The sequence below is a fragment of the Perca fluviatilis genome, chromosome 10, assembly GCF_010015445.1.
Source record: "Perca fluviatilis chromosome 10, GENO_Pfluv_1.0, whole genome shotgun sequence".
NCBI classification, from domain to species: Eukaryota; Metazoa; Chordata; class Actinopteri; order Perciformes; family Percidae; genus Perca; species Perca fluviatilis.
Window position 1 is genome coordinate 2,405,994 of NC_053121.1, and position 17,863 is coordinate 2,423,856.

Below are 17,863 nucleotides of genomic sequence, written 5' to 3' on the forward strand. Positions count from 1 at the left end.
CTTTGAAAATGAATTAGACTAGGGATGCAAATGGCCCTCAAACCTCCAGCAAGAGTTGGAACACGGAGCTAAGGAAAGCTTTATTGTAGCTGGCAGACACTCAAAATGATAAAACCAGGAGGTGAGTTATTAATCCATTTAAAAAGTTTTAATTGGAAGATATCCATACAATTGCAAAAAAACTTTCATCAGCCCTGAAACCCACAACTCTATGGCTAAATAAATATGAGGTACTTATCACTTTTATGGAGCCATTTTGAAATGACTGAATTCACTGGTTTACATTTCTTCTCCTCTGTCTTTCTCACAGTCTGCCTTCATTGCTGCTTCTCGCTCTCCAAAACAAAGCTGAGTTGTTTCTTCGGGGCTCTTCCATCAGGCGCTTGATGTTGTGAAGAGATCTGCTCCTTTCTGACAGCTGAAGATTTGGGATCCACTAGCCCTCTGGACTGAGATGGAGCTGCCAGGACAGATGAGTCCTGGAGGACAGGCCTCGGGCTCATGGAGCATACTGCCAAGAGAAGAGAGGCTGCTGTGAGCTCAAGGCCCGCCAAGTCAGAATAGTCACACTATAGTTGTCAGGGTCAAAGGTCAGGAGGTGGAGAGAGACGAGAGACAATCTCATGACGTGTCTATATACTTACCCTGTGTTTTTTTAGTGACTACTGAGTGCTCGAGAGAAAGCAGAGGAGTGGAAAGACAAGTGTAGATATTAGAGTTGTTCCGATACCGATTCCAGTTTCAGAAATGCCGCCGATACTGCCTAAAATGCTGGTATTGGTATCGGCGAATATGCAGGTTTATGCACCAATCCAAAATAATCTACTTAAATAGTAGTTTATTTATATTATGTTTCCATTATGACTGACTAGATAATACAAGAAATGTACTGTATATGTCATTGATTCTATCTATGTGTGTTTTTGTAACTTCTCTGTATGTTGTATTTGTTCATGTTTTACAAAGGCTTTAACCTGAGCCAGGCCATAAAACAATGAGAGCAATCATATCACATACTGTATATACATGGTTGGTAGTATACAACTGTTAAAAAATAATATACATGTTTTTTTTTACTCAGTGCTAAAAAAAAAACAATCTGTCCTCAGTATTGGCCGATACACAAGATCAGGTATCAGAATCGGTATCGGGAGGGAACAAATCAGCCTGGTCTCACAGAATTCCGTGAAATGATCATGAATTGTTAACAGCTCATTACGTGGTGGTGGCACGGAATGTGTGAAAATTCCGTGTGGCCACCACGGAAAACAATGCCAATGTAAAGTCAATGAGAAGATGACGTAGCATTAAGAGCAACTATGGTAGCGAGTAGTATGAAAGGCCGAAATTCCGCGTAAGTAGGTTGGTTGGGGGGGTGGATGGGTCATTGGTTGGGGGTGGATGGGTCATTGGTTGGGGGTGATGGGTCATTGGTTGGGGTGGTGGATGGGTCATTGGTTGGGGGGGTGATGGGTCATTGGTTGGGGGGTGGATGGGTCATTGGTTGGGGGGGTGATGGGTCATTGGTTGGAGGGGTGATGGGTGATGGGTCAAACACAGGACTTTCACCCAGGAGACCGGGGTTCGTGTCCCGCATGTCACGTTTCCTAAAGTCGCTTTCTTCTTTTCCGAAACCCAAGGGTCCCGTTCTTCTCGCGTGTGACGGAACCATAAGCCAACCCACGACCTTTTCCTGAACCCAACCGTCCCGCTTTTCCCACGTGTCACGGAACCATAAGCCCATCACGGACTTTTCGGCGATCCGCGTTCATTTCACAGAATTCTTCCGTGGGCCCATCACGGAATGTTTTGCTATTCCGTGAATATGCCACAGATTTTGAGTTATGGGGCCGTGTTCATTTCATGGAATTCTGTGAGATCAGGTTGGAACAAATAGTATGGGAACATCTCTAGTAGATATAATAATACTTTTTGTCATCCATACACCAGTGATTGTCCTTTCCAACACTAGGGTCTTGGTACACAGACACACAAAGAAACATGACATACATACAGTACATTATATCTTGGGGACTTATAGGAAAAACTGCATATTTTGTCCAGTATGTGTGTTTTTGTATATTTATATGTATTGAACTGTCTTTTACTGTACCTGTGTGAGACCTGCTGAGTCCTGCTCTCCCTCTGCGTGAGCCACTGAACTCTCCATCCTCCCCCTGTCACAATGGAAGTATACAGTAAAACAAACAGGTTTGAACTAAATCAGTGTGATGAATAACTCAATCAAGCTTATTGATAATTTTAAGTAAAGTGGTATTTTCTTGACGTGAATCATGATGTATATCTTGCCTTATTTCCAAATAGTGACACTTGTTTCACATTTTAACACAAATAATTGTCACCGTGACAGTGTGTTCATGAAAAGTAGGAGCAAACAGTAATTGGTTTTGAAAGATAAGATTTGCTTATTTATTTATTTTTTTATTGAGCGGTGATCCAGAATGAAAATCTGCGGAATATAGCAGACTGTTTTTCTGCTTGGGGTGGAGATGTGTTAACATTCTGAGTTTTATTTTCATTTTTTTAATTTGTTGAATATCTGAGGAAAATCTGAGGAAAATCTGAGGGAAATCTGAGGGAAATCTGAGGAAAATCTGCGGAATTCTGTGTCCGCAGATTCTGTGTGGCACTGCTTATGATACATTTTTGAGGATAAAATCATGTATGTTTTTCATTTGCCTGATGAATTTCAGATAGTCTTTTTAATCTTAAAACGGTACCAGTATGTAGCATTTTGGAAGGATTATTTCACTTAATTTGTTTAACGTTTTACTTTACTTTCAATACAACACGGTCTCACGGCAGTTCGTGAAATTGTCACGTTATTTTTAATCAATGCGACTCAGAGGAAATGAGACTGAAAGACTTGTGTTAACATGGTACCTGTGTATTAAACGTGTATCTTTCTCCCAGACTCTGGTGTCTGTGAAGAGGCTTCCTTGTTCTGTCCATAGTGGCGTCTTGGTGCAGGGTGTGTCTGCTGTAGGCTGGCGTCTGCTGGAGGGACAACACAAACAGTAGATGAATAGTACATACCTACTGTATAATGCAACAGAGGTACACAAACCCAAGCTGTGAATATGTACCTTGTTGTTGAAGTTCTGAAGGTTTCTGGAGAGAATACGCCTGATGCTGTCCATCTCCTCGGGTAAGAGGGGACGGCTGTGGGAGCGAGGGTCCACTCTAAAAGTGAAGTCCATTAACATTTTCAATTAGCACATGTAACAGGGTCATATTTGCATTTGCCTTTATCTAATTTATAATTACAAAAAAAATCTAACCGCGGTGGTCATGAAACTTTCCCTAGTTTTAAAGTGCTCATATTATGCTTTTTGGCCTTTTCCCTTTCCTTTATAGTGTTATATATCTTTTTGTGCACATTATAGGTTTACAAAGTGAAAAAGTCCAAAGTCCCCCCCAAAGGGACTTACCATCTCCAACAGAAAACACTGTTCACCAACTGCTCCAAACAGCTCTATTGTAGTCCAGCCTTTACTTCAGAGACAAACATGGTCACTTTGTAACACACGTTATAATGCTCGCCTAGCTGCTAGCATGGCACGCCTTCATACTCTGCTTCTGACTGGCTAGTAGTCCTTACCTAGGTACTGTCATGAGCACTTTAAGGACCCTATGGGGCTACTTCTATGAAGTCCTGGAGATCCCTGAGCCCGACTATGAGAGATGCTGAAATAGAGTAAAATATATATATATATATATATATATATATTCTCACAGTGGTGGTGCCTCCTCGTCTCCCCTCTGGTCCCTTCTCTCCAGTTCCTGGTAAACTCTGAGGATGCTGGAGGGAGCCTGGTGATCCTCACGGATCAGGAAACGACGAAGGTACTTCTTGTTAAACTGCTCAAACCTCACACACACACACACACACACACACACACACACACACACACACACACACACACACACACACACACACACATAAAATACATTTCAGTGACCAGCTGACTGGAAAATGATCTGGACCTTTCGCATGCGGTGTTTGCTGCCACCTACTGGTCATTTCAGGTCCTATTCTTATGGGCATGCAAAAACATTTAGGGGAAACAATCAGAAAACGCTAAGTAAATGTAAAACAAGAGAAACTAACTTGTCTTTCCAGTAGTGCTGCCCCCAGTAGCCAACCACATCCTCTATCCCTGCCAGCAGATGATCAATGAGCTGAGAGGAGACATGATATGAGTATATCATTCACAGATTTCTTTTGCCTCTACATATCATTTCCCATGGGATATTTTGAAGTGGGTGTTCATCCCTGCATGCTACATATCCAAAACAGCAAGAAAAGTGTTTGAAGATACATAATGTGTTAAGTTATCACACATATATTAACACTCAATGAATCCTTCTTCTTAGATAATTTGCTTTGATACATACATTGTGTTACAGCATGACTCCAAAAGCAAGGACATTTAAAATACAGTGAAGGTCTTAAGCTAAGAAGTATGCATTTTTAAATAAAATTATAACCAATAATTCATGTTGGTTTATTACAATATTTTACCTTGTTCTACTGAAAAAAATGTCATACATATACAGTCTGAAATATTTTAAATAAATAATGAAATTATTACTATGAAAACAACTAAATGAATGATGTATGGAAGAGACATGACTGATTGTGGTGTCTACATTCCTCACTTGATTGGATAAGTTGATAATTACACTTGGAATACACCATTTTAATAATGCATATACTGTATACACTGTCTTCCTTACAGACCATCTTGGCGGCCCGGCCCCCCCGCTTCTCACCCTGCTGTGGATCTCCTCGCTGACCGTAGGCAGAGCTCTCTTCTTCCTCTTCACATCCAGCAGCTCTACCAGAGGCTTAATAGTCATCCCCTGGAAACCAGACAAAACCAAATTCAACAGATATCCAAACAAGTACTCCATGAAGCCAAAAAGAAAAGAAGAAGCAAGTGACATTATTCTCCCACCTGTACAAAGACAGTGAAGAGGATGACGACGATGGTCGTTGTGATGAAGAGTCTCTTCTTTGGGAAGTCGTCGATCAGGAAGACGAGGGAGAAGCAGATGGCCCCTCTCAGGCCTCCATAGGCAATGATGAACTGATCTCGAAAGGTGACCGTGTTCCTCCGGAGCTTGTTCACCACAGCAGTCAGCAGGAGAACACCTTCAGGGGAAGCCACATGCGTTGATTCCTCTATTCTGACCACTGTTTATCAAGCTCCATGGCCAGAGCATCTTTGTACATACATATACAGTATATATAAAGAGAGTATTTATTAGGACGATAGACCCTTTCAGCTTAATCATCTCATTTTCGAGGGGGTCCTTAAGACAAATACACAACACAAAATACATTCACACATAAACACAGCACTCCCAAGCCTAACTACTCCAACACCAACTGACTCCCCCTCATGAAATACTACACAATAAATTTGCATGTATCCCAATTGCGCTGCTATGCACAATATATGCACAAAAATGTGCCAACACATTAAGGAGGACAAAAGAAGAAACAGAACATACATATATACATAACTCTGACCAACATAAGAAAAAAAAAAAGAAAAAGAAAATCAACAAGAATCATGTGTCATGTATGATTAGAAGCAAGAGCAGGTTGATTGACTTAAAGACAGATGCCTTAAAGTGCTCATATTATGCTTTTTGGCTTTTTCCCTTTCCTTTATTGTGTTATATATCTTTTTGTGCATGTTATAGGTTTACAAAGTGAAAAAGCCCAAAGTCCCCCCCAAAGGGACTTACCATCTCCAACAGAAAACACTGTTCACCAACTGCTCCAAACAGCTCTATTGTAGTCCAGCCTTTACTTCAGAGACAAACGTGGTCACTTTGGAACACACGTTATAATGCTCGCCTAGCTGCTAGCATGGCACGCCCTCATACTCTGCTTCTGACTGGCTAGTAGTCCTTACCTAGGTACTGTCAGGGCACGCCCTCATACTCTGCTTCTGACTGGCTAGTAGTCCTTACCTAGCTACTGTCAGGGCACACCCTCATACTCTGCTTCTGACTGGCTAGTTGTCCTTACCTAGCTACTGAGCATGTGCGACTCCCAACAAAGATGGAACAGAAGTGAGATGTCTCACTCTGTAGCTAAAACAGAGAGCTCAACACACAGGGTGAAAAGAGGAGCTGCAGCAATGTGCAGTACAACAAAAATATGGTGTTTTTTGAAAATTAAACCATATAAACCTATCCTGACATTACCTCTAAATACAATTATGAACCTGAAAATGACCATAATATGAGCACTTTAAAGAAACCAAATGAAGTAATGGATCAAAGTGAGCCGGGCAAGGTGTTTTTTTAATTTAAAGGCACGTCGCCCAATTTCTTTGGAGATTCTGGGATCGAATAAAAAGGGGTACTCAGTATGTCTCAGACTATATGTTGAACTATATGGGATTAAATGTTATAAACAAAAGAAAATAGATTTAAAAATAAACTGCTGCTTCGAAAGTAGTATACTGCTACTACTATTATTTCTATTTTATTGTTACTATAATTGCCACTGTGCATCATGCCAACTGCTATAATTATTATGAAATCCTATTTCTGTATCTGTGTCTCTGTTTCCCAACTGGCAGCGGCAGATGGCCGCCTACCAAGAGCCTGGTTCTATCCAATGTTTCTGCCTGTTCCAAATAATTTTTTTCCTCGCCATTGTTGCACTAAATGATTGCTCTAGGGAGGAAATTGTTGGGTCTCTGTAAATTATGGAGTGTGGTCTAGACCTACTCTATCTGTAAAGTGTCCTGACATAACTTTTGTTATGATTTGACACTATAACTAAAATTTAAGTGACATAAAAAGTGAAAGTGCAGGAAAGATTTTCAAGCTACCTGTGGCCCTCCAGATGAGGCAGAGCAGCAGTGTGGAGCAGACAAAGGGCCAGCTCCACATATGGACATCCTGTATTGTGGACACGCCCAGGAAGACGAAGATGAGGGTTTCACTCACGCTGCTCCACATCTTCAGGAAGTACTGGATGCTGGTCTTGCTGCGCTCTGACACATTAGCCTCCACATACTGCTTCATGGTCACGGCACAGGTCACTATGCTGCACAGAGGGGACGAAATATAATCACATGTTACCACGCTAAACATGATGTCTTAATTCAACTGTCAACCAAAATCTCTGAATGTCTTTTGCAACATGTAGCAGCCTTTTGTGATGTATTTCTTGCGGCAGTTGATATTACGATGATGATAAAAAAACATAACGTGATTTATTCTGGTCTGAAAAGGGTTTTATGTTGAAATGTTAACTTTATGTTAGTATCCTTGTATTTACTCTACATGTATCTGTTTTTTTGTTGAATTGTAAATGTTATACTTGTACCCTTGATGTACATATTTGTTTTGTGTCAGCACTAGGAAAGCGTTTAGTTAAAATGTAGTCTCGCATTGCCAGACCTTCCTCCACAGCGTAGCGGAGGAGGGTCTGGCGAGTCCACACAGCATTCAGGGATAGGAGAAAAACGTGCTCTGGTTTATTGGCATTTCTTTAAACCAATCACAATCGTCTTGGGCGGGGCTAAGCTCCAGACAGAGCCACGGTGCCTCTGCAAATTAGCCTCAGGAAGGAACTTATTCTAGTTGTTTTAGACGTGCAACAGAAAACTCAGATTGGACAGATAGTCTAGCTAGCTGTCTGGATTTACCCTGCAGAGTTCTGAGGAGCAGTTAACCATAGTCCTCACAAATCCACCGGAGTTTAAAATTACAACACAACGAAAGCGGAAGGTAACGGACATCCGAAAAGAGGGACATCCGGCGGAATTTCCGGCAGAACGAGAACAATCCCAGAAGTGGAACGTTGTGGATATAGACTACTTCAAATGTGTCTGAATAAGCCTATAAAAGATGGGCCACGTAAGTGGCCCGACACAAAAATAAACCATTCATTCATTCATTCATCCATTCATTCATTCATTCATACAAAAGGAGGTCTTTGAGTTTGAGTTGATGCTCAACAGCACTCACGCCATGATGCCAGAGAGGTGAAGCATCTCTGAGGTCAGGTAGGACAGGTAGGAGTAGAGGAAGACAAAGAGCGGGGCGATGACCTGGGCTCTGGAGGTGAACCGGGAGGTGAGGGCCGCCACCAGGCCAAAGAAGAGGCCTACGAACAGGCCGCCGAGGCCCACCACCAAAACCCTGCACCCCCCCAGCAACACATCCAGCCCCGACACTGACGGCAGACGGAGGAAGGACTCAAACAGCTTGTAGAGCACCTGAGAGAATGGGAAATGTATTAAATAATAATAATTCATTACATTTATATAGATTTTTATCATAGACACTCAAAGTGCTTTGGGGGGACGGCTACTCTCTTCCACACCAATGTGTAGCACCCACCTGGGTGATGAATGGCAGCCTAACGGTGCCAGACGCTCAACACACTTCAGCTTGGTAGAGAGGGAAGGGAACATGTTTTTAGTGGTGGGGGAAACCGGAGCACCCAGAGAAAACCCACTCAGACATGGGGAGAACATGCAAACTCCACACAGAAAGGCCCGGGACCACCAGGGTTCGAACCCAGAACCTTCTTGCTGTGAGGCCCCAGTGCTAACCATAGGGGCACCGTGCTGCTGGTGGCCCAACCCATGTGTGTGTGTGTGTGTGTGTGTGTGTGGCCCATCACAGAACCCGATGGCCCAACACAGAAGAAGATATCTTATTGTTATTTTCACCACCTCTCCCCCTCACCACGGTCACGGCGTCGTTGAGCAGCGACTCTCCAAACACCAGGATGTGAAGCTGGTCGTTGACATGCATTTCCTGGAAGACGGAGAGCACGGCCACGGGGTCGACGGCAGCGATCAGAGAGCCAAACAGCAGGCAGTGGAGCAGAGAGATGTCTCCCAGAGAGCTCGGGGCCAGCAGACACACACCGTACAGAGACAGGCCGATGCCCAGCACATTCCAGAGGGTTCCCAGTACCGCATACCTGCACATGTATACACAATCAGCAGCTTTACAGGAAACAGGAATAAAACTGCTTGGCAAGTTTGAGAGCGGTAAGACGTTCTGGGCAATAAAAACCAAAACAAATGATATGAAAGATGCAAAAATGCTCCAGAGCTGAGAGGAACTGCTGAGTATGTAGGGTGTTCTCTATGAGCCACCTCTTTAAAACATGTTAAATGCTAACATTAGAATGCTAACACGTTCACAATGACAATGTTACCATGCTGATGTTTAGCAAGCATAACGTTAGCCATGTTCTTAGTCAAAAAGTACAGTTGAGGCTGATGGGAAGGCCTCTAGTTTTTCAAAGATCTGGTCACAAAGATCTTTGAAGATCTGTCTATCTCGTGCGGTGGCACTAGATAGTCAGGGGATCACTAAAGTATTTAGGAATTTTCCTCTGGGATATTTGGACGTCTGCACAAAATGTCATGGCAATTCATCCATTTTTGAGAAATCTAAGTCTCACAAACAGTGCCATCCCTTGAGCCAAGCTGCTAGCATGGCTAAAATAAATACTGATAGCATTGTTAGCAGCTTTAAACAGATAAATCATATTTTATCTGCTTGTTTCATTGACGCTATATAAATTGGTTGGAAAATGTGAGTGCATTTTACACAAATGTTATTTTCCTGTAATGGCATATTTAAAGGAATATTTCACCGCTGGAAAGCTGAATATATCTTTAAATTGGGTCACTTATGTAGTAGAAATGTGAAAAAAAAATTGAAATTGGTGCCTTCTAGGCCGAGAAAAGCCAGAAAATGTGTTTTGGTCTTATATGGATGAAAAACACCAAATCCCAGAATGCACCTGCTTCGTTGCTTTGAGTCCACTCCCAAGCCACGCCTACCGCTTGACAGACCGACAGAGGCATTCAACTCAACTCAAGCATGTTTTATTGTCATTTCAACCATATACACGAAACAACGTTTCATCGTGACTCAAGTGGTGTTACACATTTAACAACAAACGACATTATATAAAAACGACATACGAAACAGGCTACATTTAGTACACACACTTTATAGGCTCCGTAAAGTTCAGCTAACGCATACTAGCATTAGCGCTTGGTGGGCTGTAAACACCGAGCATAAACACAGCCGTGAATTAGTGTGTAATGTAGAATGGTCGGCATTTAACAGTCACAAACTCCACCAGCAGTTAGCAGTTAAATGGATACAAATCACCACATTTCTGCGCCACTCGGTGTTAACACAGCCCACCTCTTTTACCTGGCGACAGAGCATCTCTAGCTCGGAGGGCTAGCAGGCCTGGTAGCTGGACAGTCCGGTACACTATTCAGGCAGGTTTCCACAACAACAAAAACACGGCAGTCTCTGAACTCACGTTTGGAGTGTCGTTGAAGTTGGATGTAGTCCAGTTTGTGGTCTAAATGAGCGGACACTTGCAAGCAGGATCCGTAAAGTTCAGCTAACGCATACTAGCATTGGTGTAGCTAAACACAGAGTATAAACACAGCCGTGAATTAGCGTGGAATGTCGAATGGTCGGCATTTAACAGTCACAAGCTCCACCAGCAGTTAGCAGTAGCTAGTTGGATTTTATTTCTACACCAGTCCGTTTAACACAGCCCACCTCCACGGGCTGGCGAGAGCAGCCTGGTAGCTGGATAGTCCCGGTTCCGGTACACTGTTGTTCAGGCATGTTTCCACAACAACAAAAACACAGCAGGAGTTTCGTTGAAGGAGGATGTAGTCCAGCTTGTTGTTTAATGAGCAGACACTTGCAAGCAGGATGGCTGGGACAGGTGGACAGCTAGCGTTAGCTTTCCACCTAGCCGATGAGGATGTCCCCTAGCCGGCTAGCGGCATTGAGCGACACCGGTTCCTCGCGGCAGGCGGCTCACGTAGTGTGCCGGTGCATTGCGTCTGTAATAACGTTTCCTCCATATTCTCCGATCTGTACCGATGTATCCCGGTGGTACACACGTCCGGTAGTTTGAATGCAGATAATTGTTGTAAATGTTTTCTGCTGAAAACCGAAAGGCTGTTTAGCGAAGATTCAAGATGGCTGACAGTCGTTTTCATTCGGAATACCTCGGCCAGACTCGGCAGTCCAACCCCCTGTGGGCGTGTTGAAAACATACGGAAGTAGATCCTACTACTGGCTGTAGTCCTTTGCCTCTGGCCCAAAAATCTTCCAATGACGCAAAAATCGTCTTTTTACGTCATCGGAAGATTTTTTCCAGGCTGTCAGTACCATTGACATATATATTAATGGACCAATAGACCCCGTTGCTCTGGACGGAGACCAGTGAAGGCTATTAGAAGCACTTTTCCGGTGATGGCCAGCTTTACTGCGCAGCCTCCAACTGACAGAGACAGCGTAAATGTGACGTGAGCAACGTGTCTGAAAGTTGTAAGTGTTCTGGTAGCTGTGCCGAGAGAAATCTCAATCATTCCCAATCTTACAGAGACGGAGAGTGTAGGTATATGTAAGGAGATAACATAAGCACAGGCTAATTATTGCTAACTAACATGCTAGTTAACATTAGTAATTAAACCTAAACAGCTAACGTAAGTCGAAACTGCCTGCGAGCTTCTCCTGTACTATACGGTAATTCCTCTACTGTGCGACAGTAAGTCACTTGGTTATGACACAATCGTTAGCCTATTTTTACAAAAACGTCTGCTACGGAGCCATAACGTGAGGTACAAGGTAATGGAGCCTTTTATACGTTGTTGTGTTTCTTTCGAACTAAACAATGGACAAATCGAGTCTTTAAACGCTTCGGATGTAAAGTTATTCTCAGCCAAGTGACGTAAAAAGAAAATGGCGGTAAGCGGAATGCTAACAGGAGGTGATGGCCAGTTAGCAACAAAATGGCGCCATGATGGCTCGAGTTCTGAAGCGAAGCTTACCCCCTTGGTCAGTACCCGATTCGTTCCACCTGCACAATCCGTTCTGCGCATGTGCAAGATGACACGTATGCCATGACGTAGGCGCAGATGATAATGCTGCGTTCATGCCACCTCGAAATAACAGGCACCGCCCCACTGGTTACGTTGTTTCTGCAGCTAGATTCAGTCTAAAATAACGTTAAGTCAAACTTAATGGGAAAAGCAGGCTACAGCTAAATTAAGACATTACAGTAATAACAATAAAGACAAGTATTGAGTGATTGTATTTTAAATGAGCACAAGTAAAGTAGAACTGACGTAACAGCTGTTATATATGTTAACGTTTATTTTCAAGTTTTATTTTGAGGGTCTTTTAAAGTTTACATGCTGTCTCAGCTAGCGGTTAGCCGAATTAGCTGTTAGCTAAACTAACGTTAGCTTAACTGTGGAGGCTAACGGCAGACCGCTGCAATCAGCTAGCGGTTAGCCAAATTAACCGTTAGCTAAACTAACGTTAGCTTCCCGGTGGAGGCTAACGGCAGACCGCTATAATCACCTAGCGGTCCGCCGAATTAACCTTTAGCTAAACTAACGTTAGCTTCCCGGGGGAGGCTCCGTATTAACCGTTAGCTACCGCTATAATCACCTAGCGGTCCGCCGAATTAGCTATTAGCTAACTAACGTTAGCTGGAGGCTAGCGTTGCGCAGAACGGATCGTGCAGGTGGAAGCGGTGCCGTTATTCCAAGGTGGTGGTGGAATGAACGCAGCATTATCATCTGCGCCTACGTCATGGCATACGTGTCATCTTGCACATGCGCAGAACGGATTGTGCAGGTGGAACGGATCGGGTACTGACACAGGCCCCAAATGCAGAAATCTCTCGTCTCAGGGGGACATGAGGGAGGGAGGCACGGTCATTCAGAAATACTATCGGGTTTCTACTGATACAAAGCTGAATGCTAAATCGGTGAAGTATCGCTTTAAAAAAGAAACTCTAATAATGTGAAGATATAAGAAAATGTGTATTCAACGGCTTTTTCACACAGACCCACACACAGATCAAAATGAAAACATTGTACCAACCAAAGGATGGTCCCGAGGTTTTCAAAGAACAGCTTCCCTGGCAGGAAGTATCCTGCGTCCAACACGATGGGCGGGAGCAGGAAGAGGAAGAAAGCATCCGCGCTGAGAGTCGGGGGAGCAGAGTGGCGAACGCCATAGATCACCCCTCCAACCAGGAGGCCCACCATGATGAGGAGACAGCTTTCTGGGACCACTGCTGGGACTCGACCTGACCAGTGGAAACCTGGAGGATAGAGACAGAGAAGATACAAGGGCTTCATGCTAATGCTAATAATTCCACCATCCATGTTGTGACTTTTTGAGCTGAATTTCTGTCACTCTGACTGAAAGCACCAAAGTGGAGCTATACACCAACAGCAGATAAGAGAAGTTGTATTTCTTGTGTGCCTTCTTTATATTTTAAGAATTATTATAATACATTTATAGATGATTTAGATGAACCACTTGGGTAACGTTACTCATACAGTAGTTGATAAAGTAATATAATAAAATAATAATAAATACCGTAACATAACAAACCCTGAAGCAATTTCAGTTAACTTCAGATTTGAACCCTCTAACAACATCTAACCACTTCCACTAGGATGTTATCTAACGTTGGCTTTTTCATGTATGAGCAGAAGACCAGCTGATGCTTACCCAGCTTGGCCAGTGAGGCCAGCATGATCCACAGCACGATCTCAAAGGGAGCCTGCACATGGTTATAGTCCACGCTGAAAACCCTCAGAGGCATGGGCAGATCCACAGACAGGCCACCATCACTGCTGTTGGCGCCCAGTGAGGGGGGCAGGTTGTGGGGCTGTGGGAGCTCAGCTGGGGGATTCAGGGCCAAACATGCAGGCCAAAACAGGCAGGCAGAGAGCAGCAGTGAGAGAGTCCACAGGGCAGCCATCCTGCAGCCATGCTGGGACAACAGGAGAGAGGGACAGGGAGAGAATAGGACAGGGGTTATGGAGATAAAGGGAGGGCGAGCAGCATGCACACACACAGACACACACACAGACACACACACAGACACACACACACACACACACACACATGTACACACACAAAACAACAACTCCACAACTCATGCAGCAACTAATGTGCACAGGAATCCCTGAGCTAGCAACGATATCCAACCAGCAGTACAGAGCTCAACACACACACACACACACACACACACACACACACACACACACACACACACAAATACAATTACTCGCTAATGTGGGGACACCATTTTCTGACTGGTTTAGGAGGACCATACTACCATCAACACATTACAAATAACACCCACATACGTAAGTAAAATGTATTTATATAGCGCTTTTTACAGATAAAAGTCACAAATCACAAAGTGCTTTACATAAACATACAATATGATATATATGTTTTTTACGATCACTTTGCTACTAATTTCAGAACCGTGATGTCATTTTTCAAAACTCTAGACACAAAACTCAAAACGGTCATCACTTGTAACACAGACTGTCCAATGTTTAAAACATTGCATTGTGCCTTCATATCTTTAAAGAAATCTTGCACATGCACAATCATTGGTTCAAAAAACTAATTTATGGTGAAATACCATTGAAACGTTACTTTAGATCACCCACACACAAGCTACCCTAGTTTCACTGTGGCATCGTTTGTACAATCATTAAATATTGTAGAACAAAATAGGTGATACATGTTTCATTATGGTACTACAAGTAAATACATCCCTGTAAAAGTACTGCAGTAGTAGAGCGAATACTACAGGTACAGTGGAATCATTGAACAAAACCTGAAACGTATTGATGAAAAACAATACAGTACCATCACAACAGAGGTTTATTTGAATCAAAGCAAAATAATTAGCTACAAAATAGAAAAGAAAAGACAGTAGTACTGTAAAACATCAAATGCAGTGTTCCTCAACTTGCTTGTACTGTCAAAAGCTAAACAAATAAGTGATTACTGTACTTCTACATCTTCATCAACTCTGTCTTGTGGATTTGGCCACAGGTTCTCATCTACATTGCAATTAGCCAAACATCTTGGAAAAAACCTTCGGGCATGGCGAACAATGTGGTACGAGTATATATGTATATGTATATGTATATATACAAATACAGTATATATCTCAATCATCAGTAACGAGTTGGCAGAATTGGACAAGCAATTCCAAGGGCCTGCATCCATACAGTGCAGTACTGTCAATACTGTAAATAGTCTCAAAGGTGGTACATGGGACCATAGAAACAGTGTCTGATAAACAGTAGTACATTACAGTAAAGAATGATGATGAAATATTACATCCCTAGATAATGTAGTCTAATTGGTTCATGAAACTTTCATGATCTAAACATGGAATATTGTTTGTCTGTTTCCATACAACTATGCATTGAGAGGAATGCAACAGTTACTTATCATTTTGAGTAGTTGTATGAATTGATAGTTAGATGATTGTAAAGAAATGAATAGACAATCATCTGAAATGTAATGTGTGAATTGCTTTTTGAAACAGTAGTACTTTGATGTTAAGTTGTGTCATATTGAACAGGTGATCTTTGTTAAATGAACAAATGATCCTTGGTTTATGTGTATTGTATCCAAGCAACTGAAAAAAGTGTTAGAGTTTTGAAAAATGTGCATTTTGATCATTGGTTGTGAGTTTTGTGTCTAGAGTTTTGAAAAATGACGTCAAGGTTCTGAAATTAGTGCCAAAGTGATTGTAAAAAACTGTAAAACAGTCCACAATTAAAATCACAAAGTAATGCTTAAAAACAATGAAATGCGGACAGGTCAGCCAAAGGCCTGTTTAAAAAAGTAGGTCTTCAACTGATTTTTAAAAGAGTCCACTGAGACAGCAGAGCGTATTGGAGGAGGCAGAGCGTTCCATAGTCTTGGTGCTACCGACTCCAAAGCTCGATCACCACAGGTCCAAAGCCGGGTGAGAGGAACAGTTAATAAATTGAACATATTATACCTTAGAGCAGGGATCTTCAACAGGGGGTCCGTGCCCCATAGGGGGTCCTCAGAGTCAATGCAGGGGGGCCTCCAAATTCTGGTTAAATTTTTTTAAGTTTATTTCAAAAATTTGAAAAGTCCTAAAAATGAATCTGACATATTACTAGCAAATATAAATGCCCACTGATGATAGGCTTACTGGCCTATAGGTAATATAGTCACTAAGGCCATCTACAAATAGTTAATCCTAACGGTTCACTGTGCCACATGTATGTATAACATTAAAACAAGATTTTAAAAATCATTCCAACAACTATTTTAATAGCTTAGTATTCTATGGAAAAAAAGGTATGTATAAAGGTTTTGGGCCCAGTTTAATATGCAACATTTTATACAACATATGTAGTAGGGGGTTCGTGCTCCGTCTCTCTGCCAGTTAAGGGGTCCTTGTCTTAAAAACGTTGAAGACCCCTGTCTTAGAGGGCAGGCAAATCAAAATCAATATTTCAGATACAATCATCTTACCTGAACCATGTAAAATTAGACCTTTAGTTGGGATGATGTACACAACGATACACTCAAGTCTGAAACCTACTGTAGTGGACTTGAGAGAGCCTTTCATGATTTCCTTTTTTTGTTTAGCATGAGAGGCTCTCATTAGGTCTGCTAATAACAGTTATCAATTAATCTATTGATTATTTTCTTTTGCATGTAACTGATGTCTTTAGTCCCTGAAATGATAATGCTCCTCACAAGTTCCCAAAGTCCAATATCATGTATTCCAATTGCCTATTAAGAGAAAAAATGACCTATCTTCATAAATGACTAAGTTAAGATAAAATATACTTTATTGATACCACACAGGGACATTGAAGACAAAGACAAACACAAATACAATTATCATAAATGGCTCAAACCTGTGTGCGCTTGTCATATATTATTAGGGTCATATTACACAAAACATTTCACATTTTATTTTCATATGACTTAAAAAGTTCTATGTCAATGTTATTATGTACCAGTGAACAGGGGATTCCTGTCAGTATAGGCTACAATACAATTGTTGACCTTTTTTCAGTTATGTGCATCAACAAACACATTGCTATCCTTTATGAGTAGATTGTATACAAGTATTTTAAAAGTGATTGAAAATTGAGATATAGGCCAATTGCATATTTAAAAAAGAAAAAGTTGTCTTACTCTCAAAGACCTTGCGACCCCCCCATGAAGCTTTGGCAACCGAGGAGGGTGTTCATTTCCAGGACAGACAGACATGAAATATGTGTTGTATATATCGAAATAGCAAATATTTTATACATCTTAAATGTAATAAGTGAGAGGTTGAGGCAATATATCAAAGTGTTTGAATGGAAGACTGGATCTGAGGAGACATAGAGCAACTTCCAGGTGCCACCAAGAACCTGGACCACTGAGCCTGTTCTGTACCACAGAGACAGACCTGCAGGTGGACAGACTGCACATACAGTTCAATTCACTTTATTTGTCATTTAACTGAGTACTTGCATATTCAGAAGAAACGAAAAGTTGTTTCTCATCAGTAGCAGTGCAAATTAATAAAACAGAAATAAATACTTTACAAAGCCCCAACAATTCCAACAATTACAGTAATTCCCTCAAGAGCAAGCAGTGCGACAGTGGCGAGGAAAAACTCCCTCTTGGGAAGAAATCTCGGACAGACCCAGGCTCTTGGTAGGCGGTGTCTGACGGTGCCGGTTGGGGATATGATGAACAGTGGCGATAATAGTCACATTAATAATGGAACAGTGACTCCAAATGTACTCGTAGTAGTTCATGTCATATCAGGGCGCTGCAGGGCGTTACAGGATGTAGCGTGGCCCAGCAGAGCATGGATGGACGTAGTAGGAAGCTGCAGGGTTCAGCAGGACGCAGCATGACACTGCAGGGCACCGCAGAGCTCAGCAGGGAGTGCAGCAGGACCACGGCGACA

The 17,863-nt window shown here is 42.2% G+C and overlaps 1 protein-coding gene across 2 annotated transcripts; it reads right to left on the reverse strand.

Annotated features, from left to right (window-relative positions):
* Positions 1 to 126: 126 nt before the first annotated feature.
* LOC120567490 (sodium/hydrogen exchanger 2-like) lies at positions 127 to 13,910 on the reverse strand. 2 transcript variants are annotated; one of them, XM_039814485.1, is made up of 13 exons: positions 13,600 to 13,910; positions 12,961 to 13,183; positions 8,752 to 8,992; positions 8,026 to 8,276; positions 6,882 to 7,099; positions 4,983 to 5,179; positions 4,798 to 4,887; positions 4,133 to 4,203; positions 3,758 to 3,892; positions 3,108 to 3,204; positions 2,905 to 3,015; positions 2,114 to 2,177; positions 127 to 511 (listed from the first exon to the last, which is right to left on the reverse strand). In XM_039814485.1, the coding sequence occupies exons 1-13, from the start codon at positions 13,850 to 13,852 to the stop codon at positions 318 to 320; spliced, it is 2,145 nt and encodes a 714-aa protein (XP_039670419.1). In that variant the 5' UTR covers positions 13,853 to 13,910; the 3' UTR covers positions 127 to 317. The 2 variants fall into 2 exon arrangements, with proteins under 2 accessions (XP_039670419.1, XP_039670418.1); XM_039814484.1 differs by having other exon boundaries at positions 2,905 to 3,018; positions 13,600 to 13,909.
* Between the last annotated feature and the right edge of the window lie 3,953 nt (positions 13,911 to 17,863).

Bases quoted from the DNA above. Each gene is read 5' to 3' on its own strand.
- LOC120567490 (XM_039814484.1), bottom strand. From the start codon at position 13,852: ATGGCTGCCCTGTGGACTCTCTCACTGCTGCTCTCTGCCTGCCTGTTT. The intron at 13,184-13,599 runs GTAAGCATCAGC...TCTATCCTCCAG, and splicing joins GGCCTCACTGGCCAAGCTGG to GTTTCCACTGGTCAGGTCGA. The intron at 8,993-12,960 runs GTTGGTACAATG...ATACATGTGCAG, and splicing joins AACCTCGGGACCATCCTTTG to GTATGCGGTACTGGGAACCC.